The sequence below is a fragment of the Callithrix jacchus genome, chromosome 4 (assembly GCF_049354715.1).
Source record: "Callithrix jacchus isolate 240 chromosome 4, calJac240_pri, whole genome shotgun sequence".
Lineage (NCBI taxonomy): Eukaryota > Metazoa > Chordata > Mammalia > Primates > Cebidae > Callithrix > Callithrix jacchus.
In genome coordinates, this window is record NC_133505.1 from 122,920,080 (window position 1) to 122,946,866 (window position 26,787).

Consider the following 26,787-nt stretch of genomic DNA (forward strand, 5'->3'; position numbering starts at 1 on the left):
CCTTAAGTTCAGGCTTTATTGAGAGGAAAGAGCCTCCGGGCGGGCCAGCCGGGACGAAAAGGAAAAATGGCCGCGCCGCTCAGAGGAGCAGGGTTGTTTTATAGGGGGCTGAAGGGCTGGGGGTGGGGAAGCCAAAAGCCGAGGTGGTGGGCAACTGTTGGTCAGTTTGAACTGCTGGGCGGGAAGCTGGGCGGAGGGAGGGCTAGGGCCGGTATGTAAAGTGAGAGATAAGGGAGCCTCTTTGTGGGGGAGGGAAAGAGAGAGAGATTTTGCGGTAGGGGCAGAGTTTTCCAAACATTCCCGACTCCTTAAAGAAAAGAAAAAGAGGGGGTCAGGGGCGTCGGTTGTCTCTCTAGCTACTTCCTGCTGACAAGGGTCGATGGGGGTTCTGAAGAGGTCTCTTTTCTTAACGAGCCTGGATGTTCGGGGAGAGGTCTGTTTCTTGCACTCGTTCAGGGTAGGGTTGGAGCAGCATCTGGTGGATGGTGACTCGAGTCAGTTCTTGAAAGCGCCGCTATAGGAACTGTAGAAAGCAAGGAGCAATAAGTAAGATTAGGCAAACAGCTATTAGGGGCCCAAGCAATGGTGACAAGAGGGTATACATAGAGGAAGACCACCACGCTGTGGCTTCAGCCGAGAACTTCTGACTCTACAGGTTAGTTTTGAGTTTCTGGAGGCTCTCGATTCGGGTTTCTACTAGGCCGGATTCATTGATGTAGTAACAGCACTCTTCTTGTAGGAAGATACAGGTCCCTCCTCGTTCAGCAGTGAGCAGGTCCAGGGCTCTTCGGTTCTGCAAGGCAACTTGGGCAACTGAGGTGATCTGTCATTGGAGTGATGCTAAAGACTCAGTAGAGTCATTAATAGCCGCTTGGAGTTGTGAGGTCAGTCGGGCTATGGCCAGGTGAGAGTGGACTAGTGCCCCTCCTCCTAATCCTGCTGCAAGTGCTGAACCAGCAAGGGAGACTCCAACGGCAATGGGTAGGAAGGCAGCTCATCGGGTGCAGCGATGGGGAGTTTGCAGCATCTGGAATTCAGCTGGGGAATATATAGTGAGTCAAGGGACTAGGGTTACCGGGAGGCATAAAAGAGATGAGGAAAGGCCAATGTAGAGAGTTTTTGTTAAGGTCTTGTTACACCCGAAAAACGTTCCTCGTGGGGTTGTTACATTAGTGGTTACCCGTATAGTTCTGTTACAGCTAGGGACGTTTCGGCCTAGGGAATGTGGGGTTTGGTAGGGGATACTTGGGGTCCCATCGATTCCCATGACCAAGACCTGGGAAGGGGTGAGATGGCCAGAATAAGAAGGAAGAGCGGAGTAGGTAGCCCCCATGTCTTGTGACCCTAGGCTCGGCAAGGGTAACCGGAGTCGGAAAGCCAGGGCCCCGCTAGTCATCTAGCAGCCCTAGTAGACTGGGGAACGGAGCTCCCTCGGAGGTCGGCTCCTGGCAAGCAGGCTCCTCCCTACTGAGGGTGACCGCCGGCTGCGTAACGCCAGTGTGTCTGTTTTGAGGAACCGGCACCCTGGGGAAGCTGGGGCAGTCTGACTTCCAGTGTCCCGGGAGCCGACAGATAGGGCAAGGCTTAGTTGGTGGCCGTGGTTGTGGACAGGCTCGGGACCAGTGTCCTTCCTTTCCACATTTGAAACATGCCCCTGGAGGGGCATGGGTTTCGGCCTTGGGCTTCTGGTTCCCTGCTGGCCTTAGAGCCGCCACTAGGGCTTGGGTCTGGAGGGCAGCCTTCTGCTTCATGCGAGTTTGGCGGGCAGCCTCAGCCGCATCTTCCCTGGCATTGAATACTTTAAAGGCCATTTTTACCAGGTCTTGGATGGGAGTCTCTGGCCCCTCTTCTGCTTTCTTTAGTTTCTTTCTTATGTCGGGTGCTGATTGGGAGATAAAGTGGGAGGCTAATACAGTGGCCCCGTTTTGGGAGCTGGATCTAGTCGAGTGTACCGGACTAGGGCTTCTTATGTTTGAGTGAGGTATTGGAATTCTTTAATATAGGTGGACAGGTTGGCTGAGAAGGATCCTAAACGTTGCTCAATTTGGGACAGGTCTTGGAGTGAGAAAGGAACATGGACCCTGATTAAACCTTCTGCGCCTGCTACTTCTCGGAGTGGGGCCAGGATAGTTGGCTGGTGGGAGCGGGTGTGGGCCGCCACCGGAGAGGCAAGAGGAAGTGCGGCCTCTGAGGGAGGGGGCTCGGAGGGAGTAGAGGGAGAGCGAGGCATGGCCTCTGAGGTAGGAGGTGCAGAGGGAGTGGGGGAAGGGCGTGCCGTTGATGGCGAGTGGTTGCTGAGATTGGCAGGAGAGGACAGATGTTCAGGCAGATCCTCCGGTGAGGAGTAGGGAGGGGGAGAGGTAGTGGAGGAAGATTTACGGGGGGTTCGAGATAAGAGGATTTGGTAGGTGGAGCAGGAAGAACATAGGTTGGGGTGGGTACGGAGGTCCCAAAAAGCCTGGACGTAAGGAATTTCATTGTCCTTGCCCGCGCGGCGACAAAAATCGTCGAGATCTCGGAGGGTGTTGAAATCAAAAGTGCCAGTCGGGGGCCAATGTGACTGGTTACTGAGTTTGTATTGGGGCCAAGCCACGTGGGACAGGAAAATAAGCTTTTTCTTTCTGAGGGTTTGGGAATATCCCAATTTGGTAAAATTTCGCAGCAAGCACCCGAGGGGGGTGCTCAGAGGTATTTTGGACTCCGAATTTCCCATGGCAGGCGCAGCTACAGACTCTCCGGCGCGGATGGGCAGATGCAACGAAAAGGCGTCCCCGTTCGTTGCAAATTCCCCGGAGTACAATTAAGTACGGAAAGGGAAGCGGTCAGAGGGGCGTCCCCCGTCTGGCGGCTGTCCCTCGGAAGGCTCCTGGAGCCGGAACGGAAGACTACCTTGGCTCGGCCGAGACTAGGCAAGGAGTCCGTGCGGAACACCGGAGAGGGAGCAACTGCACCGTGCCGTAGGAAGAGGAGACGGGAAGCGGGGGAAGGCAAAGCAAGAAAAACTTGGCTTACCTTAATCGGAACGTGGAGGTGGCAGGGCCAGTGTTGGGTAGGTCGGGGAGGGGGGCCGTGGCCGGGCCAACGGCCTCAGCTCCCGTCCCGGGTTTCCGGCACCATTTGTCCGACCTACCCTCTGCGGGAAGACTGGGCTCATTGGGAAAGAAACCGGACCGCAGGCTAGAGGAAATTCCTTAAGTTCAGGCTTTATTGAGAGGAAAGAGCCTCCGGGCGGACCAGCCGGGAGGAAGAGGAGAATGGCCGCGCCGCTCAGAGGAGCAGGGTTGTTTTATAGGGGGCTGAAGGGCTGGGGGTGGGGAAGCCAAAAGCCGAGGTGGTGGGCAACTGTTGGTCAGTTTGAACTGCTGGGCGGGAAGCTGGGCGGAGGGAGGGCTAGGGCCGGTATGTAAAGTGAGAGATAAGGGAGCCTCTTTGTGGGGGAGGGAAAGAGAGAGAGATTTTGCGGTAGGGGCAGAGTTTTCCAAACAATCTCTACTCCCAAAGCTTGCAAACAACAATAATGGCTTATAACCCCTATGAGGGGAGGCTTGTGTGGAAAAAAAATGGGTATTAAAAAAAGTTTTTACTGAATTAATTTTATTGTGGGATAGGCTACCTGTAATCTGGGCTTGGCAGGTATCTAAAATATACTCAAGCTTGGGTAGAGAGTTTTCATGGGGTTCTTCAGAGTAGAGAGTAGGGAGCGGCATAAAATTCTTACTCCGCCATCTTAACATCAGAAGTCCTACCTTTATTTGTTTACTCTAAGAAGAATTGACAGAAAACATATCTCCACCTTAGATGTGACTTACATATCTAAAGACCAGTGGTCACTGGAATGTTGATGTTATAAAAATATCTCGAGCTGGCTGGGCGTGGTGGCTCACGCCTATAATCCCAGCACTTTGGGAGGCCGAGGCGGGTGGATCACGAGGTCAGAGATCGAGACCATCCTAGTCAACAAGGTGAAACCCCATCTCTACTAAAAATACAAAAATTAGCTGGGCATGGTGGTGCGCGCCTGTAGTCCCAGCTACTCGGGAGGCTGAGGCAGGAGAATTGCTTGAACTCAGAAGGCGGAGGTTGTGGTGAGCCGAGATCGTGCCATTGTACTCCAGCCTGGGTAACAATAGTGAAACTCCGTCTCAAAAAAAAATAAAATAAAATAACTGGAGCTGTTGTATGATGAGGAGTGAAAGAAGATATATCAGATAGGGATTTTTGCTAATCCTGGGCCCTATTCACCTTTTTACCTAGCATGAAATTATGCTAATTCTAACATTTTTTATTTTTTTTTGAGAGAGGGTGTTGCTCTGTCACCCAGGCTGGAGGGCAGTGACATGATCATGGCTCATGCAGCCTTGAACTCCTGGGCTCAAGTGATTCTTCTGCCTCAGCCTCCCCAAGTGCTGGGATTATAGGCATGAACCACTTTGCCCAGCTCTTCGAACATCTTTTAAAACATTGCAGAAAACCAAGGATGGTTGTGCTATAATCAGTCAGTCACACCTTAATGTAAATTATTCAGTCTAAGTGAATTTGCCCATGTGTTCAGTTTATTTGTACTCAAACATCTCCTTTCAAAAAGGCTGTTTTGATTTTTTTGACACCTGCATGAGCCTCCAGTGTGTTCAGGGAATATTTGTCCTTTGTTTTCCAAAAAATAATTGTTGTAACTTTATGATATCAAAATAATAAATTCATATTACAGAAACTCAGAAGATACAAAAAAATCACAGAGAAGAAGAAAATAAAGATTATGTTTAATTGTACCAACCATTTATAATTGTCTGTTAACATTTTGGTGTGATCTAGTGTCAGACTTTTTTCTTAGGCTTATCTTTATAGTCCCCCTCTCCCAGCCAAGTTAGATCATTTTATGCATAATGTTTTATAATATCCTCCTTTTCACATAATACATGTGAACATCTTTTCATTTCAGTTAAATATATATGAGTCATTATGTTTGGTAATCGTTTAGAATTTCATTGAATATGTAATTATATCTTTTTTAAGACAACTTACGGTTGTCTCATTTTTGCCTGATATATAATTAACATATAATTAAGAATTAATATATAATTATTTCAGCATTCTTATATATCACTATGTGTAAATCCTTAGAGCAGGTTCTCCATTGTACTTTTAGTGCCTGACACATAATAGACAGTCAAATATTTGTTGAATAAATGAAAATAATGAATTACTGATGAGTATACTAGAAGTAGGATTACTGGATTAAAGGGAATGCATACTTAAGAATTTCATACATACTGCCAAGTTGGCCTTCAAAATGGTTGTGCCAATTTATGATCTCACATAACAGATATTGTGGTATCTGTTATGATGACAAGGTGAAAATAGCATGTAATATTATACTTTGCATTTAAAAAATACTAGTGATGTGGAACTAGTATGACTTCCAAGTTGTGCAATTTCCATGTGAATGATTAATTTTTTTTGCTTTTCTATTGGAATTCTTAACTTTTCTAAAAGATATTCTACTTTTATTGGATATGAAAGTTTTGTTATTGAAATGTGTCAACCATTAGGTTGAGTGAACAAGGAAGACACCATCCTTGGTCTCATAGATTTTATTCTCTGGTGAGCAGTGTGGATTAGCAAATTGGAAATCATTCTGTAGGAAAAATGCTATGACAGAAACTTACGAAATATAAGATTGTATGGGTTGACATAAACAAAGTTCTGGAGAAGCTTCCAAGAGGAACTGAGAACTGTAGGAAGAGTTGGCCAGGAAATAGAGTAGAAAAATTTCAGGGTAGAGGAACAAACTTGTTAAAGGATATTGAGGTGAGAAAAAGCAATTGATTGATTATTTCTTCTAGAACTTCTAGTCACACAAAATTCATTGAATTTAGGATTTGAAGTTGGTGGTGATAAGTGGTGGAACTAAAGAGGCTACTTTCTTATTTCAAGGGTCTTCTAAACTGTTCACAAAATGTGGATTTGGTCCTGATTGATTTGCGCAACTATGAAGGGGTTTTAAGCAAGAGATGGATTAGATCAGTTTTATGGTGCTTCAGTTTGTAAATTGATTAGTTCTCTGTCTGTCTCTTTCTCTCTCTTTGTGTGTGTGTGTGTGTGTGTGTGTATTGAGTGGTCAGGGGAAGTTGATGTTAAGTTTTAAGATTATAGCTTTTAAGAAGAACAGTTAGGAGTTTCTTATATTCCAAGCTGAAAATGATGGTACTCAGGACTAGGCTTATAACAGTGTGATGGACAGACTTATATGACATTTAGAATAGATAAGAAGCAGTGATGGAGTTTATGATGGGATGGGGATGTTCAGGCTGGGTAGGTGGTGGTATGATTTGCAGAGACTGATGATCCAGGAATAGGTTTTGAGGAGATGATGGTTTTGTGTTGAGTTGACTGTAGGACATCAAGTCTGCCATAAAATAGTCAGTTTTAATATGGGTCTGCCACTCAGGAGAGAGGCTTGTTTAGTCATAGATTTAGGATTGTTACCATAGAAACACCACAGAAAAGTCCCAGTGAGTTGGATTGTAGGAGCTAGCTTGAAGCCTAGTACTCACAGAGGGCCCAGAAGATGCAATACCTACTGAGATGCTGCTGAGGGCAGCCTTGTCAAAGAAATGCTTAGTAATCTCTGCTTCTAGCACTGTCTGGCTAGTAAATTTTAAAATTATTTTTGTCTTCTTCTTTGGAACCCTATCTTGTTATTTTTTTCTGCCTTCAAATGACCAACTTCCTAATAGCCTTTTGAGTTTATATTCCTTATGAGTTTGAGATGCTTTTATATTTGGTTTTAAACTATTTCAAATCTAAAGAAAAAAAGGTTGAGACAAATAAACTACAGTATTTCCTACATTCTTTATTATTGTATTATTTTAGAACTCACTCTGGCCCCAAAATGCAGTTCATTGTCGCAGCTCTTAAAATAGTCAAAAAGAACTAAATATTGAAAACATGCTGGAGAAAGGATGTTACCAATTACTATAGGAAATAGTTTTCTGAATTTTACCTATATGATTATTAAATAGAATTTACTGAAATACAGTATCTGTTTCAGATTGGATATGGCATATTTATATGACTTTTTAAATAACCTTATTTATATATATATGCTCACTTAAATGATCTTTTATTGAACTGTATGAACATAGGGTATAACTGAATTGGTAATCATTATAAATGTATGGATTTTTATTTTTCTGAGAGTGTAATGCTCATCACCTTTTTTTGTTACATAGGCTGAAGAAAATCTTGGTATGGTGATGATCTTTACTCTAGTGACAGCTGTGCAAGAAAAATTAAACGAAATAGTAGATCAGATAAAAACTAGAAGAGAAGAAGAAAAGAAACAAAAAGAAAAAGAAGCAGAAGAAGCTGAAAAGGTATATTTATAAGCCTTGTTTTCTTTTATTCTTAAATCAGTTTTGGTTGCTTGTTTGGGTTTTGAGGGTTTTTTTGATCAATAGCAGTATTTCTTTTTTTTGGAAATCACAAAAATAAAAGTAAATTTTAGTAAAGTTTTATTAAGAATAAAATTGTAGAAGTCCCTCATTTGGTTGGTAGCATAGTTTGAATAATGAATGATAATCAGTAGAAGTTAGTAAAACTCATGCAAGTAAGACCAAGAAGTATAAATAATTTCACCTATGATATGGAGCAGGGGTGTCCAATTTTTTGGCTTCACTGGGCCACATTGGAAGAAGAATTGTCTTAGGCCATACATAAAATACATTAATAGCTGATGAGCTAAAAAAAAAAAAATGCAAAAGAGTCTCATGTTTTAAGACAGTTTACGAATTTGTGTTGGGCCGCATTCAAAGCTGTCCTGGGCTGCATGTGGTCCACAGGCTATGTATGGGTTGGACAAAGTTAGTATAGAGTTTAGAATTATAAATCTCCTATACTACAGTGAATTAAATAGTTACTAATTGTAAAGAAAGCCTCAGATTTTGAAATGAAGTGATAAAGCAATGATTTAACATTAGAAATTGATGTGTATTTAAAACTTATCAATACTGACAGTGTATTAGTTCATTTTCATGCTGCTGATAAAGACATACCCAAAACTGGGAACAAAAAGAGGTTTAATTGGACTTATAGTTCCACATGGCTGGGGAGGCCTCAGAATAGTGGGAGGTGAAAGGCACTTCTTACATTGCAGTGGCAAGAGAAAAAGGAAGAAGCAAAAGCAGAAACCCCTGGTAAATTCATCCGATGTCTTGACACTTATTATCACGAGAATAGCACAGGAAAGACAGGCCCCCATTATTCAGTTACCTCCTCCTCGGTCCCTCCCACAACACATGGAAATTCTGGGAGACATAATTCAAGTTGAGATTTGGGTGAGGACACAACCAAATTATATTTGACAGTAACAACTTTTTTCTTAACAATGAATAGCTATGGTGGTAAATACAGTGAATACATTGTATATTATCTTTGTTTTTTATAATAAGAAAAAAAATGGACTACTTCAAAGTATGTTGCCAAAACCAATGAGAGTAGACAGTGCAGGCAGAAATCAGATTAAATATTTCAAAATTTCAAACATTAATTTTTCTGTTTTTCTTATAAGGGGTTGTGTTTACTTGTTTAGAAGATACCATTAGGATTTATTTGTTAAAACTGCTGTTTCATTAATCTGGTGACTTTTTTTTTTTTTAATTTTCTAAGCAATTATTCCATGGCACTCCAGTTACAATTGAGAATTTCTTAAATTGGAAGGCCAAGTTTGATGCAGAACTCTTGGAAATTAAAAAGAAAAGGATGAAAGAAGAAGAACAAGCAGGAAAAAATAAATTAAGTGGTATGATTCTTTTGCCATTCCTGTTCTTCCTAAACCCTCCTGTATCATTTTTTATATAGCAAGAGGATCGTTTGGACAGATTTCTGTAAGAAAATAATGTACATAGGCATCTAGGACAAAAAAGAGAAAACATATCTATAAGATATTTCTCCACTCATAATTTATAATTAATTTGTATGGCTTATCTTTGATATTAGTATTATAATTGCTAGATCCTGCAATAGAAAGACATTCAGGATCATGTCTTAGAAGTAGTAGAGTCAAACCCATTTGTTTTTCTAGTACCCTCAGGAAGACTAGGTTTTCACTTGTTCCATCTTAATGCAGTTACATTTCACTTGCCATTTAGCTATTGAATAGGTTCAAAAATTTATTGAAATTCACAGAGAAAAAGGTTTTCAAACTTGCTTTCTTGGATTTTATTTTTTAGTGTTGTAATGAAAATGGAGAAAAACTATGCCATTTGAATTAAACTTTTTTTTTTTTTTTAGGGAAACAACTATTTGAAACAGATCATAATCTTGACACATCTGATATCCAGTTCTTGGAGGATGGTAAGATAATACTAGAATTCCACATGTAGGACAGGCACAGTAGCTCACACCTGTCATCCAGCACTTTGGAAAGCCAAGTCAGGAGGATAGCTTGAGCCCAGGAGTTTGAGCCCAGACTGGGAAACACAGTGAGCCCCTGTCAATATTTAAAAAAAAAAGGAAAAAAAGAATTCCATATGTATATAATGCAGTCTGTTTAGTTTTGAACCATGAAAATCAAACTGAACTTTATTTATTGTATATTTTTCCTTCCAATGTTGTTAAAAAATATATTTTGAAGAATAAATTCTAGTGGTTGGCCAATTTATACATTTGAAATGAATGTTGTAATTCTATAGCAATATATATTTTAAATTTTTTGATAACTTAAGCAATATCAAAGATAGAAATAGACAATAATGATCACACTATCCTCTTACAACTAGTAAACTAGGTTATTGTGACTCACGTGACCTGTTTTCTTGAAGTTTCTAGTATCACAAATCCGTGAAAACTATTCCACGGTCTGTTGTGGAGCTTGTAAAAACCTCAGATGTTTAACTCCTAGCATTCCCTCTCACCAGCCTGTCATATGACTCTTGCTATATTTGGAGTATCTAGTCCCTTGTGCTTCTCTTCTATCACCTGTCCTTTTCTTCTCTTCCATCTGTCCATCATCCATTCACTTACAAATATTTATTGCACTGTCCTGGCCATTGAGGATACAGCAGAGTACAGTATAGGCCAATTCTCTGCCCTTGGGAGCTAATGGCCTACATGTATTTTCTTAAACTGGGCTCCATACTCAGTCACACCTCTGATAGCATTCTAGAGTTCTGTACTTTATTAACCTTTTGTTATTTCTGTCTTGCCAGTTGGGAATCCTTTAGCTTCTTTCTGGCCTTTCACCCTTGTTCTGGATTACCTGCTGAAGAAGGTTAAGAAGCAGTGTTGATGTAGCTTACTGCTAAATGCTTTCTAATCTAAGCTAGGCCTTTACTGACAGTCAACATTTTAAAGTTTTTGATACCTTTTCCTTTTCTGATTTAACTGTTTTGTCATTTTCGCCTAGATTTTTATGGTAGCTTCTTAAATTATTTCCCTAAATCTTTTCCTCCTCCTAGTGCCATTACCTATTCTATAGTCACTTCCTGTGAGATGGTATTTTTAAACCCATATTTAATTATAAAATTTCTCTCCTTAAAATCCTTTGATGGTTTTCACTGCTTAGAGAGAGAATGACGTACACAGTCTTTCTCAATCTGGCCCTCATCTACATTAATTTCAGGTATTTTTTCTCAGGAATTTCATCTTCCAGTTAAAATTATTCAGGTCTTACATTTTCTCTCTGCCTTTGCATATTCTTCTACCTAAAATTGCTTCATCCTGGCTCCTTTTCTTGGTGGATTCAAATTTATCATGAAGATATTTCAGACTTCATTTGCTCCATGATGTCTTTGCTATATCTCCTAGACAGAGCCCGTTATTCTTTGGCCAGGACTTAATTGTATTTTATTGCTGAATTGCTCATAGGCATGAAACGGGACTCATTCTCTTTATATTTTCATTGAATTGAATGTCAATAGACTAGAGTTTGACAGGGGAGGAAGATGAATAATTTGTGGTGATCTAAGAGTGCTTTAGTATCATACTTTTATCTACTTCAGACACACTGAAGAGTGAAGATATTTAATGCAGAGCCTGGGTATTGTTTCCTGTAGGCCTTAGAAATTGTAACTAAAGGCATACCATTGGTTAAAAGGGGAACTGAGTGAGAATGAAGATCAAGTCAAATCCATTAATCAACAAGTATGGCTGAGCTTTAACAATGTGCTTATCTGCTACTACTGGAAGAGATAGATAACTCCTCATACCAGTCCCATGGTCAATGATAGTCAATTTTCTATAACCAGGAGAACATATCATTGTTGTCTTCAACTGACAACATGCTACATTATAAATAATTCTAGTAAGGTTTTTTTAATAACTGGATTTTTAGACTATGAGCTGGAAACCTGAAGTTGCTCTTAAAATTTCAGAGTCTCTACTGACCAATACAAATCACTGTTGATATGATATGTACTAATAGTAATAGTAGTAGTTTGGGATTTCATCACTCCTACAACACATGCAGATTTGGAGATTTCTGTTTGGTTTGCCAATGAGTTGTATCTTTTATTTCTGAGTATAAAACTAAAGCTGGATTTTTTTTCCCCTTTTGCAGCTGGAAACAATGTGGAGGTAGATGAGTCTTTGTTCCAAGAAATGGATGACTTGGAGTTAGAGGATGATGAAGATGATCCAGACTACACTCCTGCTGACCCAGAGAGTGACTCAGCTGATTAATGAATGGACAGTCCCCATCTGCAGAGAGGCTTGACTGCCACAGCATCTGTGGCTATGCTCAGAGGGTTTTAATTTTCCTTTCTTTTTTTCTAGGAAAAAATTATTTTCAGGAGAATATTCTTCTGATAGCTTTCATCATTGAACTTAATAAACTGACCTTAAAATTTCAAATATAAAATGTTCAAGGCTTCTTACTGGTGAGCACAAGGTTATGTATTTAAAATCATCTCGTATTTGAGAGAGATCCTGCCTATAACACCAAGACTTGAAGTTAGGCTCCTGCTGTGCACATGAGTGAGTTTATACACAGGAAATGGAATAACTTGGAATTTCTACTCTGGAGACTTTGACTATTTTTGGATTTCAGGTGTTGTCTTTTATATGAAGTGTGAGAAGACTGAGGTAACTAGCACGTTAAAACATCCAGATTCTAGCCTCCAGGCACACTAAATTTAAATCTTAACAAAACCCGGAGGCTATATTATCATCGGGAGTAAAATGAACTTTAGTCTTTGTTTTAGTCCATTTTGTGTTGCTGTGAAGGAATATCTGAGGCTGGGTAGTTTATAAAGAAAAAGGTTTATTTGACTTACAATTCTGGATGGCTGGAAGGTATGATAAAGACTGGACCTGAACCCAGGAGGCAGAGATTGCGGTGAGCCGAGATCGCACCATTGCACTCCAGCCTGGGTAACAAGAGCAAAACTCCATCTCAAAAAACAAAAAGAGATAAAGACTGGAAAGTGATCTTACAGTATTTAAATTAGAATCATATGTGGAGTTCCTAAAACATTTGCATTCTGACGCCCCTCTCAGGTTAGATTTATGAACATGGATTCCCAATCTGAATTTTTAAAACAGCAAAATTGCATGCAGATCATTCTGATGCACAATCTGGCTTAAGAACTACTGTCCTGTAGTCATGAAGTCTATATATTTTGTAATTGTAAGCAGTCTGAAGGAGGTTGAATTTTGGGGTTGTACATTGTCTACAAGAGAAACACATTAACATCCATGCACATAGATTGGGCATCTGCATCTGGTGAGGGCCCCAGGCTGTTTCCACTCATGGTAGAAGGGGAAGGGGTACTGTGTGTGTAGAGAACACATGGCCAGAGAGTGAGGGTAGAAGTGCCAAGCTTTTCTTTTTAACTAGCTGAGGCCAGGTGCAGTGGCTCATGCCTGTAATCTGAACACTTTGGGAGGCCAAGGCAGGTGGATCACCTGAGGTTGGGAATTCAAGACCAGCCTGACCAACATGGAGAAACCTCGTCTCTACTAAAAAAAATACAAAAGTAGCCGGGCATGATGGCTCATGCCTGTAATCCCAGCTACGTGGGAGGCTGGTGCAGGACAATCTCTTGAACCCAGTAGGCAGAGGTTGCAGTGAGCTTAGATCTCGCCATTGCACTCCAGCCTAGGCAACAAGAGTGAAACGCTATCTCAAAAAAATAAGTAAATTTTAAAAACTAGCTTTGGTGGGAACTAATAAAGCAAGAACTCCCTTACCCATGCTCCCCACAGGAGGGCATTAATCTATTTATGAGGGATCTACTTGCCATAACCCAAACACCCCTCTAGGCGCTATCTTCAAACACCATCACACTGGGGATTAAATTTCAATGTGGGATTTGGCGAGGACAAATATCCAAACCATAGCAGTCTTATAGTCTTTAAATTAGAATCATATGTGGAGTTTCTAAAAGGTATTCCTAGGCCCCTCAGGTTAGATTTATGAACACTGATCCACAATTTGAATTTTTAAAACAGCAAAGTCTCATACTAGTTCTGCAGATGATTCTGATCATATATGGCATATGTATTTTTTACTGGAGGCACCTCTTTTCTGGGTTAAGAACCACTGTCCTGTAGTCGTGAAGTCGATATATTTTGGTATTTTCTTTACCTCTTCTCTAATTAACCAGTCTGAAGGAGTTTGAATTTTGGGGGTCATACATTGTCTATAAGAGAAACACATTAACATGCATGCACAGAGTCCTTTGTAATAATTTGGGTTGATTGACTAGGTGGCTCCAGGTAGGAGAGTCAGGCTTCATGCAAGTTCTTCAGTCACTGCAGTTTTGGAGGACTGACTCTTAACCCCAATAAGAAACCACTTGTGCTATTATAAATTTATAAAGCTATTGAAAAGAGGAGCCTCCAGTAAAAAATACATATGCCATATATGCACAAACAGCAATATTAATCCCTCATTTATTTTTGGAGTTAGACCAAAAATCAAAAGCAAATTGTTTAAGATAAAATTACCATTAAGGAGTTTAATACTTTTCAAGGAATCTTCATGTGAGCCTCAATCCCAGACCAATAGAATGAAATAACAGGAATGTTCAGCATTTCTCTGCAAAGAGAAATCCAAAAATTTGTCCTGTGTGAGATTTTGCTTTTCCCATCTTTATGAAGTGTATCAGCAGATGCATAAGAACCTGGAAGAAGCTGCTCAATTAAGGCTTTTTTTTTTTTAAAGAGCAATTGTTAGTAATGTGGTGCTGAAGTCAATGAAGGCTTAACTTTGAAGTGTCAAGAATGATATCCCCCTTCCCTTCATGTTATTTTGAAGAATAAGTTTTGTACGTTTCTCCAGGTATTAAAGTGGATGTCCACCTTTGCCAGAACCTAAAGGCAGAACCTAATGGTAAAATGAAGACAACCTGGTTAGTTCTAAGAATACTCTCAAATATTTTCATCTAGAGTGAATATTTACTGTTGGCTTTGTATTCTGGGAATTAGCCCAAGACTATGCTGCTCAAATGGGTGCAAATAGACTCTCAGGTTGCAATAGCATAACTAGGGGTATTTGAAGCAATAATTGTTCCATCTTGGATTATCGGTTTTGCTCTTGGATTTGGTAAAGTTTTTGTTTTTCTACTCATGCCAGTTGTATCAAAATGTTACTACATTAAAACAAACACAAATATGTTTATTCATTACTGTGTCCCTGTAATAATGCCTGGCATGTAGTAGGCACCTAATATTTGTTGAAAGAATTAATTCTAGAATAGACTGCAAAATTTTAATGTATTTCAAGGTAAAGCATAGACTGCAAAATTTTAATGTATTTCAAGGTAAAGCATGAGAGTTCAAAGAAATGTTCTATTTGCCATCTACAACTTTGAATAATGCTTCTAGATTCTGCTTTACTTCATGTACTTTTGCCGGCAGAGGTGAATGCCTTAGGGAAAAAGTTGGATAAATGCTGATTTAAGGCAACATATCTACATGGTTATGTGAACATTTGCCAGTTGGGGTAAAACTAAGAGGAGTGATCAATAGCATCTCATCAATTTAAAGGATGATTTCACCAGTTGTACTGTCATACTCCAGAGATATATGTGCCAAGAAGCAGAGATGCACTCTAGAATTCCAGAAGAAAGATGATTTGTAAGTTTTTAATATTTGTATGCCAGCCCTTTTAAGTGTAATGAAATGTAACAGAAAGCAGGTGAACTACTTCAAATGGCTCTCAATGTTTGTCTTTCAGAGGACATAAGCACCAGGCCGCAAAAGTTGGAGGCATTGTATGCTTGTGTCAAAATGAGAGTCACACACGTCAAGAACTGTAGGGACTAATTCTAGAAAAAGACTTCAGAAGAGATGACACATGAAATGTGAGTTTATGTAAACATGTAAATTTGAGTGGAATTAGTTTGTTTTCTGTTTAGGAACTGTTTCAGGATAACAGAGATGAAAGAATGCTACCTGAAATGTATATTGTTAAATTTTCAGGCTTCCATTGATGAAGTTTTAAGTAACCATTTGCTTAAGTGACTTGTGTCAGAAGGTGGATGACAGGGTCATTTAAATTGTTGGACAAGGTCATGAAAGGACTTTTAAAATTTTATTGTAAAAATAGCCAATGATGTTTTTAATTTCACATCTAAAACTAATTTGCATTATCCTGTGTTAGTGCCTGAATCTCAACTCAGTTCTCATTTTTTAGTTCAACTGTTAACATCTTTATTTTCATTGACACCATGGACAGCACTGTAAAAAAAAATGCACACATTTGCTTTGCAGTTATTGATTTGGAATGATAACTTTAAAAGAGTCATCAAATACGCCCATGTATTGAGCCACTCTATCATTAGGGTGAAAAGTTTATTCAATTAAGGTGTCTGAGTCCTACTATGTGACTTTCTTCATGATAATGTCAATGATTTTTCCCTCGCCATGAAGGGAAGAAAAAAATGTAATTCAGCCATGGGTTTTAATATTCTCACCATCACCTTATCCATTTGTAGCCATGCCAACACACTTACTCTAAAATAGACCGTACTTTCGAAGTCACTGCAATTTCAGCAAGCCCCATTCCCAGCGTGAGTGCTGCTGTCCACGGTCCTGAACCATCAATGTTAAATAGTATTTTCGTTGTTGATAATCCTATCATGTAGCTAAATATTCAGGAAATACTGAACCAAGTGAGGAGAAAGATAGCAGTGGGTTACTGCAAAGGAGGTGAGGGGAGGGCAGAGATAGCAAGTGATAAAAAGAAAAACTAGTGGGGATGTTTTTAAATAATCGAAGTGAAAAAGAGAGAGGGCCAGGCACGGTGGCTCACGCCTGTAATCCCAGCACTTTGGGAGGCGAAGGCGGGCAGATTGCCTGAGCTCAGGAGTTCGCGACTAGCCTGGGCAACACGGTGAAACCCCGTCTCTATTAAAAAACTACAAAAAATTAGCCAGGTGTGGCAGCCTGTGCCTGTAGCCCCAGCTACTCGGGGGGCTGAGGCAAGAGAATTGCTTGAACCCAGAGGCAGAGGTTGCAGTGAGCCGACGAGATTGTGCCACTACACTACAGCCTGGGTGACAGAGTGAGACTCTGTCTCAAAAAGAGAGAGAGAAGAGGTTCTGCCCAGTTCACCAAGGCTTTTTAATTTTCTTGCATAATTAACATTATGAATTTTAAAATAATTGTTATATTTAGTTTTGCTTTTCCACCTTTTGGCAATTTCTACCACATATTTACTTATCTTAAAAAATACTTCCTAGACCATCTTCTTAGAGCTACTACCTATCTCTGCCATTGCAGCTGTTCTCCTGGAAAGAATAGTCTCCATTAGTTTTATTTATTTATTTATTTATTTAGAGATAGAGGCTCGCTCTGTTGCCCAGGTTGGGGTGCAATGCTGTGATCTCGGTTCACTGTAACCTTCACCTCCCAGGTTCAAGCAATTCTCCTGCCTCAACCTCCCGAGTAGCTGGGATTACAGGCATGTGCCATCACGCCCGGTTAATTTTGCATTTTTATTGATACAGGGGTTCTCCATTTTGGTCAGGCTGGTCTTGAACTCCCAACCTCAAGTGATCCACCCACCTCAGCCTCCCAAAGTGTTGGGATTACGGGCATGAGCCACTGCGCCTGCCCCTCCATTAGTTTTCTTGACTTTTCATCTCTCCACAGAAAGACAAAGGGTGTTTAGCTCTGAAAATCCTTTACTGTTGAATATTTAGATTGTTTTCAAATTTTACATAATGAACAATGATGTCATCATTGGGATTATGCATCATGGGATTATTGGCTGAAAATAAATTGGAAACATAAAAGAAAAAAAGTTTTAATTTTTTTTAAAAGGAAAAATAAAATATTTAGCAAAGACTAAGGGTTGCAAAGCCACATCGTGATGTGCTCTTACACCAATACTAAAATAAAACTTCGCAATAACAACAAAATTATAGTTTTGATGAACTTGGCATTTTTTTTTTTTTTTTTTTTTTTTTTTTTTGAGACGGAGTTTAGCTCTTGTTACCCAGGCTGGAGTGCAATGGCGCAATCACGGCTCACTGCAACCTCCGCCTCCTGGGATCAGGCAATTCTCCTGCCGCAGCCTCCTGAGTAGCTGGGATTACAGGCATGTGCCACCATGCCCAGCTAATTTTTTGTATTTTTAGTAGAGACAGGGTTTCACCATGTTGACCAGGATGGTCTCGATCTCTTGACCTTGTGATCCACCTGCCTCGGCCTCCCAAAGTGCTGGGATTACAGGCGTGAGCCACCACGCCCGGCCAAACTTGGCATTTCAATCAAAGTCATATTTGCCACCATTCTCTCAGTAGCTTTAGGCCAATTTCTAAATTGCTTTCAACAAATTAGTTTCACATTGATAATTTTTTCAGTCAGATTTCCTGGAGAACAATAGTTGTTAGGTGCCTACCAGAAAATAAGATTAGAAAGTTATGTTGGAGCCATATTGTGGAAGGCTAAGGAAGTAGGATGGGAGCAAAGGTCATTTCAATTATTTACCAAGCTTGTAGTCCATGCAAACTAAGCCCTTCCTACCACATATATTATTGAAAAATTATTCACCTGCTATTTTATCAATAAGTCATTTATAAATTAAAATTTTTCTTTCTTTTTTTTTTGAGACAGAGTCTGGCTCTGACGTCCAGGCTGGAGTACAGTGCCGTAATCTTGGCTCACTGCAACCTCTGCCTCCCAGGTTCAAGTGATTCTTCTGCCTCAGCCTCCCGAGTAGCTGGGATTACAGCCACCCACCACTACATGTGGATAATTTTTGTATTTTTTAGTAGAGAAGGGGTTTCACCAGGTTGGTCAGGCTGGTCTTGAGCTCCTGAACTCAGGTGATCCGCACGCCTTGGCATCCCAAAGTGCTGGGATTACGGGCGTGAACCACCACGCCCAGCCAAATTAAAATTTTTCTATTACAACTATGTCTTAAAAACACCAATAAAATTGCCAGATCACTAATATTCCTGCTTTTATTAATAATAATTTACCAGTTATTCAAATACACTTTTGAGTAGAAGGATGGAACTGAAAATTGATTTGGGTTTTATTTAAAAGAGAAAGAAACGTTTCACCTATCCTAAATCTCATATTTTCTTTTCCTGCCTCGGGTTTATTTGTACAAATAGCACAGGAGGACCCCAGCCCTATGCAGACGGCAGCCCCAGGGGGTCGCACTAGTCGTTCTGTCCTCACGTTGGCAGACAGAGATATCTACTCTGAAGCCTTTGTAGGGGCCTGGGCACCTTTGGGAGCGTGAGCTGGAACTGACGCTGGAGCTGCAGCCTGGGCCTTGGTTTGATCCTTGGCCTTGACCTTTGGCTGGCAGAGCCTGAGCCCCTTGGCAATGCATGCACAAGCACACTTCCCAAGCTTGGAGTGGGCATTGTAGGCAAGTCGATGGAGCTTGCGGCTGGCACCCTTTGGGATCTTGAGCTTAACCTCCTTGGGCTTTACGAGGGCCTTATTGGCCTCGGCATGTGCATTCATGGCCTTGGCATTGTTGGCCTGCATCTTCTTTAGGCCCTTCTTGTTGTGCTTCTTGGCAAAGCGCATGTTCCTCAGGAACTTGGGGTCCACGCCCTTAAGAGATTCGTATCTTTGTGATTGGGGTTTCTTGATACCATTTCTGTGCCATTTTCAGGACTGGTTGTGTGTGGTGTGGTTCATATACTTGGCCATATCTGCACCTAAGCCGCGGTTCCCCAAATCTCAGATTTTTAATACCATTTTTATTATTTGAATATGATCAGTTTCTTATTTCCTATTTCTTATTGTTTGACAGTGCCCATTTATATAGGAAAATCAAAATGGAAAAGTACATTAGAAAACTTATAAATACTTCCACTTAATGATGTATGATATTGGTATCTGGTTGCATAAGTTTCTAGTCAGAGGCTTTTCTAGTCATTTCTGTTCAAAAGTGGAATCCACCAGAATGTACGGGTCTTGTCTGTCTGCTCCCCAGTTTATTGTTACTATGAGATTAATGCCTAGCAGAGAGCAGGCAGTCTTTAAATACTTGTTGAGTGTATAAATGAGTCCTTTTGTACTACTGTTGTGTAACACAAAGTATTTTTTTTTTTCTGAGACACAATCTCACTTTGTCACCCAGGCTGTAATGCAGTGGTGTGATCTCAGCTCACTGCTGCCTTGCCCTCCGGTGCTCAAGCCATCCTCCCACTTCGGCCCCCAAGGTAGCTGGGAATACAGGCATGCGCCACCACACCTGGCTAATTTTTTTGTTTGTTTGTTTGTTTTTGTATTTTTTGTAGAGATTGGTTTCACCATGTTGCTCAGGCTGGTCTTGACTCCTGAGCTCAAGCAATCTGCATGCCCGGGCCTCTCAGAGTGCTAGGGATTGCAGGTGTAAGCCACCACATCTGGCCCCTGTAATTTTTAAAATATGCAATTTGTCAGATATATAGCTTGGGATAAATAAAAATGTGACAAAAGGAGCACCCCTTTGTTAATTTAGAAATATGGATAGAAATACTAAAAGACACACAGAGCTTTGGAAAACTGCCATACACTTTACCCTCAGTATACTAGTTTTTTTACAGATTTTAAAACCAGTAACAAATATTTCTTTACACTACTATTCTGCTTAAAATTTATCTATTAGCCAAATTGCTTTACGCACTTGGTCAAATTACTTTTAGCCAAATTGTTTTCAGCCAAACCTTATGTGCACATGCTAAGCAGTGAGATGGTAAGAGACAAGAGATGTAGTCGCTCTTCTTGAGGTATTCTCATATTTCTGGGCACATAAATACAGTATTGAATGAAAACTAAAGGATGCTCAAGGGTCACAAAGGAGGGACATCTAAGTTAACCTGGGATTGGGATGGTCCAAGGAGTCTTCTCAAAAAACATACTTGAAATGACCAGTTGGAGGGCAGGAGCTGTGTTTTATTTGGCTTTATATTTACAGCTTTGTAGAGAATCTATACTAAATAATTATTGGATGAAACAATCATTGAAATCTGAAACAATTATTCATCTAGTAATTTGTTAGGTGAATAAATAAAATCAACTTGAAGATGCATGGGAACAGGTTTAAATTGTTGTATCTTGGGATTTAAGCTGGATTAAAAAAATAAGTCAAAAGAAGCATTTATGTGGGGAGAAATGGAAGTGTACATATCGCTTTTTAAAAAATCAAATATTTCTAGTGGAAAATATGGAAAAGAGAAAATTTGAATCCTGGGAGATTGAGATTGGAGAGAAGCAGAAGAGACTTAGATTTCTGAGTTCTTTCAGATAATGACAAGTTCAAGAGTGGTTCTTTGAGGTTAGAGATGGCTGAAGTGGGGCAAAAATAATAGTTATTAATGATAGTAATGATAAGTTATGAGGTTAGAATGTTGAGGATAGGTTATATAGAGGACATCGAAACTGCCAAAGATATGTCAACTCGTAGATATGTTAGTTGGTCTTAACTCAAAAGGTCTTAACTCATAATCTTATATTTCTATGATTTACACCAAATTTAAAAGATGGAATACTGAGCTCAAAGACTCAGAAATGGTTTATTTTGATTAGATGCTTCCCAAATGACATTAATATTTAAAAAGAAAAAAGAAAGGAAAAGGAAAGAAAAAAATTGCCAATAAAACTTAGATTTTTCAAGACACAAGACTATTGCAGCTAAAATGGTACAAAAAAAAAAAAAAACAAATTTTCTACACTTCAGTTGGAAAGGTGAATTGTGTGTACAGGTGGCAAGATGAATTATGTGTGCAGATGACCTGGCCCAGCTACTGGATTCAGTGTGAATGTTTATGCTAAATATGTCTTTAGAAATACAAGCTTCTAGACTTCTTAAATATACTGGATTAAAATGATCCTGAATTAATTCATCTAAACATTCAAATAATTGGCTTTTCTACTTCAAACACAATTTTGCTCAGGAGATCTTCCAATGCTGAAGCAAAAAAGTGGCCTTAGGGCTTTCTAACAGTGGAAATCTTGGATAAAAATGTGTGTGTGTGTGTGTGTTTGTGTGTTCAGAATGTGGAATTCAAGCCACTGCATCTACATTGGGGAAGAAAGGAAGGGAGTTGGACTGAGAATTCCCCTCTAGTATTAAAACTTGGAAAAATGCTGGTGAAAGTTCAAGGTTTAAGATTATTGCAAAGGTGGGGAGGGTTGTTTACAAGGTAATTATTTTCCTTTTAAAAGGTAAAAGGTAAAATATTGACCCTATAGCCCATGAAAATAATGTTAAAGGAGAGTGTTTGGCAAATCTTCAAAAGTATGCATTTAATGTGTTGTTCTTTTCCTTGCTACTATCAACTAATTTAAATAACAGTGGAGTCCAGAGTCATATTGGAGTCTGAAGCAAAGGAAAAAATCTGTATTATTTAACATCTTGATGTTTATTTTCTTCATTACAGATTTTACATTTTGATTTTCATAAATGTTGTGTTAAAATAGTATTTCTTTTGATTAGTGAGTTTTAGTGCCTCCTTAAAGTTTGCACCTGAGACCAGTGCCTCACTCACCTCACCCTAGTCCTCAGCAGATCAAGAAGGCTTTCAGGGTTCCCTGACCTCCATCCCCAGGACCATTAGGCAGAAAGGCCTGGGAATGGAACCACATGGAGTTTCAGGCGAGGGAGGCTTCATTGCTGAAATGATAGTACTCAATGGATGAACAAAATGAAGCCATGTTATTGCTGGCCCCAAACAGATAAACAAACATGATAAAAGGACCTGACAATCACTGGGATATGGGCTATTGCTACATGTCCAAGATATTGAAAAATAGGTTATTGATTTTGGTCACACCCAGTCCAAACATATCTAAATGTGGTAGAATCACGAAATTAAAGTGAATTATACTCCATATATGGTGTTTTTGTTTATATGATGGAACTTAGGCTGTCTTGAAAATACAGATCTAGAACATGTTTCACCTATACTTTTGGGATAAAGTTTTTTGAAAACCGTCTTGATCAATCTTGATATTAATTTAGATATATTTTCTGATGTTTAAAGTTTGTTTTTAAAATGTCAGCTGGATTAATCTCTATGTAAAGTTCCTTGTAATAAACTAGGATCTGTTACTAAAGCTGTTTACAAGGTAATTAGTTTTCTTTTATAAGGTAAAAGGTATTGACCCTAAAGCCCATGAAAATAATGTTAAAGGAGAGAGTTAGGCAGATCTTCAAAGGTATGCATTTAATGTGTTGTTCCTTTCCTTGCTACTATCAACTAATTTTATAGGATTCTATTTGATAGGAAGTGTCTCTGTGCATTTGTCCTTTTTATTTAAGAGGGTTGGGGTTTTCTTTTCCTGATATTGGCACTCAACTGATAATGAACTTGCGTACTTTGAGCCAGCCCCAGGGAGCTTGAGCACAAGAGAAAAAAAAGATAGTGAAGATTTAATATTTACATCTTAATATTTTAGTTCATCACTAAAATTTGACACATTGCTTAGTATTGAAGATATATGATAAAGTTGGTCAGACTTGTGAAAAAATGATGAGAATTGGAATAGTAGGTTCTTTAACTGTGGGAGCTTGAAACAGAATTCCTGAACTCTTGATTCTCAATTTCCTCATCTGCAAAATTAGGATAATAATAGTCCTTAATATAAATAATTTAGAAAAATTGATCAACATGTTCCAAATTGGTCACTTACCAGGGAAGGAAGTTTTTCAAGGGACTTTGTTCAGAAATCTCTTGTCTTTCACATTTCATCTATTCCACTTACTCTACACAATTAACTTATAATGAGGAAGTATAATCCTTCATCTTCTTTTTGCCATTATTTTATTTATATATATAATTCATTAATATTATATATATATAAAATTCAAGAAAATAAGTAAAAGATTATTTTGATGTGCAGACTGTACCTCCCTCAGCTACAGCTGCATAAGTGCTGTCATGCATTCACATCTGTAACAACAAAACTTTCTCAATTTAGAAGAATTCTGAAGGGCATCCCAGTTCCTTAGCTCCCTATTCAAATACCTGTTGTCTCTGTTGCAACTGCATTGTAGTTCAACTTCTGACTCTGCCCAGTCATGCTACCTTCATTTCCTCACAGACTGTTCCTGAGAATTCTTCATCTTCATGTAAATCAGACGGAGACTCTGTCTAAAAAAAAAAAAAAACACACCCATGGACACAGGGAATAGAACAACATACATGGGGGCCTGTTAGGAGGTGGAGGGTAAGGAGGGAGAACATTAAGAAAAACAGCTAATGCATGCTGCGCTTAATACCTAGGTAATGGGTTAATAGGTGCAGCAAACCACCATGGCACATGTTTGCCTATATAACAAACCTGCACATCCTGCACAAGTACCCCAAAACTTAAAAGGCTGAGCATGGTGGCTTACGCCTATAATCCTAGCACCGGGAGGCTGAGACAGGGTAATCGCTTGAACCCGGGAGGTGGAGGTTGAAGTGAGCCAAGATTGTGCCATTGCATTTCAGCCTGGGCAACAAGAGCGAAACTCAGTCTCAAATAAATAAATGAATACATACATACATACATAAAATAAAAAATTTAAAAAGAATGTTTAAAAGGAATATATGAAACACTAGACACCCAGATGTGGTGGCTCACACCTGTAATCCCCAGCACTTTGGGAGACTGAGGTGGGTGGATCACTTGAGGTCAGAAGTTCGAGACCAGCCTGGCCAACATGGTGAAACCCACTCTCTACTAAAAATTCAAAAATTAGCCAGGTGTGATGGTGGGTGCCTGTAATCCCAGTTACTCGGGAGGCTGAGGCAGGAGAATTACTTGAACCTGGGAGGTGGAGATTGCAGTGAGCCAGGATCATGCTACTGTACTCCAGCCTGGGTGACAGAGTGCAACTGTGTCTCAAAAAAAAAAACGAAAACAAAAAAACACTAGACACTTATATATATATGTAAAAAAAAAAGAAATCTCAAATCAATAATCCAAGCTTCTGCTTCAAGACACTAGCAAAAGAAGAGCAAAATAAATACAAAATAAAGAGAAGCAAACAAATGAGAAGTGAAATCAATGAGACTGAAAACAAAAACAATGGCCAAAGCTAATTTTAAGTGTCCAATAAGAATGATAAACCTCCAATGAGACAAAAAAAAAAAAAAGATGGCAAATTATCAAAATCAAGAATGGAAGAGAAGATATTACTACAGACCCCACAAACATTAAAAGGATAAGAAGGGAATACTACAAAGAACTCTGCAAACGTAAGTTCAACAACTTGGAAGAAATGCATAAAATCCTTTAAAATTGCAAACTATCAATATGCATCCAAGATGAGATTGTCTGAAGAGTCCTGTAACAATTTAAAATTGTGAATTTGCAGTTTAAAAACTTCCTGACATAGAAGTCTCCAAACTCATTTTACTAAACATTTAAATAAATGACACCAGTTCTACATAATCTATTCCGGAAAACAGAAAAGGAAGAAACACTTAGTAACCCATTTTATGAGACCAACATTAATATGAAGCTTAGTACAAAACTGAGAACATAAATAGGCTAAAGAGTTTTCGTCTTTATCCTAAGAACAGTAAGAAGCAAATTTAGGATTACTAGAGTCAAAGTCGAGATAAGACTCTGGACTGAAAATGAAGCAGGAATAGTAACAAACACTTATGTTGTTCCTTTCTCTGGTTTGTCTGTCTGTTGTTGTTTTTTTGTTTGTTTGTTTGTTTGTTTTAAGACAGTCTTGCTTTGTTGCCCAGGCTGTAGTGCAGTGCCATGGCATGATCTTGGCTCACTGCAACCTCTGCCTCCGGGGTTCAAGTGATTCTCCTGCCTCAGCCTCCTGAGTAGCTGGGACTAGAGGCACCTGCCATAATGCCTGGCTAATTTTTGTATTTTTGTTGAGACAGGGTTTTCGCCATGTTGCCCAGGCTGGTCTCAAACTCCTGACCTCAGGTGATTCACCTGCCTCGGCCTCCCAAAGTTCTGGGATTAGAGGCATGAGCCACCATGCCCCCAAAGTAAAACCTCCATCATAGCTTGCCAGCTGCAAGGGAGAAATGAAGGGGGAAAAAATACTAACTTCTTCAACTCTTGCACTAATTACCGAAGAAACCCACAAAAAAAAAACAGAATTTATTGTTCTCGTTTATCTTAATCTTTTGTTTTTAGAAATCCAAGCATTCTAAATCCCAGATGTCTGACTTTAAAGAGTCTGTACCAGCAGAAGTTGTATTCAACATTTTGTGTGTGCGCACACAGCTTTTATCAAATTATTTTAATCTGCGATTCCCTCCCCACACTGAATGGAGGAGTATTATGTTCTTCCATGAAGTTAGAATTTAGAGCAACATCTTGCTAAATAGAAGTTACATCAATGTAACTGTCAAATGCCAAGTATTTATTGGTACATTTTAAAAGAGAAAGACAAACCTGCATGTTTTGCACATATACCCCAGAACTTAAAGTATAATAGAAAAAAGAGAAAAATACAAAACAATTAACATAAAGACTTTAATTAATGTATGGTTTATAGTTAAGTTCAGATATTTTCCAACTTCTATACCTTCTTCATATTGGAGATTGCCTATATATACCTACTATAAATGAATGGTCATAATCCTGACTTTAAATCATTGTAAAATTATGAATTTACATTTACATTATTAAATAAAAATTGCATTATGCCAATATAGTGTTCATTTGAATTTCAATTATTTGAAAGCAGTTAACCCATGAATTGCCTATTTATGAGTTTTCTGCATTGCCTTCTCCTCAAGGATAATATTCTGCCCAATCATTAGGAGATTCCTTATAAGCGGGAAGAACAAAACTCAGGACTGCTTTGTCTATTTTCCAAGTCTTTAGAGTTGGTTGGTTGTAGCTGATGCACGCTAAATGTGAGGCTTGGGCTCTCCTGGTCAGCACACTGGGGTCCCATGGTCACCTGCACCTCCAAGATTACCAAGGTCGGGCTCTTCCTCCCTCCCTACCTCCCTCACTCCCTTCTCTCTCTCTCTCTCTCTCTCTCTCTCTCTCTCTCTCTCACACACACACACACACACACACACACAGAGACTCACACACACGTGCGCACGCGCTCCCTGAAGACACTGTCCCTCCACCAACGCACGACTCGCTCCTCACAGCACAACTTGGATCAAAGTCTCAGACCCCTAAAGGTCTGTCGCATGTGGTCGCCATTCTTCGTACTTTGAACTCAAGGCATGGGACCAGGAGTTCTCGGCTTTCCAAGCAAGACTGGTCTAGGTCGGATTGGCTGTGATAGAACGAGGGACAGGGGTTACACCGAATCACAAAGCTAGGATTTTCATCTCTCTCTTACTCTCCGCCTTCGAATCCTGGCAACAGGCGTGCTTTGTTTTTCTTAGAGGAACCCGG

General features: G+C 39.7%; 1 protein-coding gene, 1 long non-coding RNA gene and 1 pseudogene across 5 annotated transcripts in view; 1 reads left to right on the plus strand and 2 right to left on the minus strand.

Annotated features, from left to right (window-relative positions):
• The window catches only part of RWDD1 (RWD domain containing 1), a 29,153-nt gene extending 14,539 nt beyond the window's left edge, over positions 1–14,614 (plus strand). For all 3 annotated transcript variants that reach the window (XM_008994945.4, XM_078370761.1, XM_002746891.4), the window contains 4 exons: positions 7,233–7,376; positions 8,668–8,800; positions 9,292–9,354; positions 11,558–14,614. In XM_008994945.4, the coding sequence (XP_008993193.1) occupies positions 7,251–7,376; positions 8,668–8,800; positions 9,292–9,354; positions 11,558–11,679 (444 nt within the window). In that variant the 5' untranslated portion in view covers positions 7,233–7,250 and the 3' untranslated portion in view covers positions 11,680–14,614. The remainder of the gene's footprint in view (positions 1–7,232; positions 7,377–8,667; positions 8,801–9,291; positions 9,355–11,557) is intronic.
• Positions 3–3,158, minus strand: LOC144582351 (uncharacterized). Its single transcript, XR_013534902.1, has 2 exons — positions 3,013–3,158; positions 3–523 (listed from the first exon to the last, which is right to left on the minus strand). It is a non-coding gene; the product is annotated as an uncharacterized LOC144582351 (long non-coding RNA).
• A 3,912-nt stretch (positions 14,615–18,526) lies between the features above and the next one.
• On the minus strand, positions 18,527–26,749 carry LOC103792600 (large ribosomal subunit protein eL29-like; annotated as a pseudogene). Its single transcript, XR_004742033.3, has 3 exons — positions 26,469–26,749; positions 23,427–23,552; positions 18,527–19,830 (listed from the first exon to the last, which is right to left on the minus strand). The product of XR_004742033.3 is annotated as a large ribosomal subunit protein eL29-like (transcript).
• Positions 26,750–26,787: the final 38 nt, after the last annotated feature.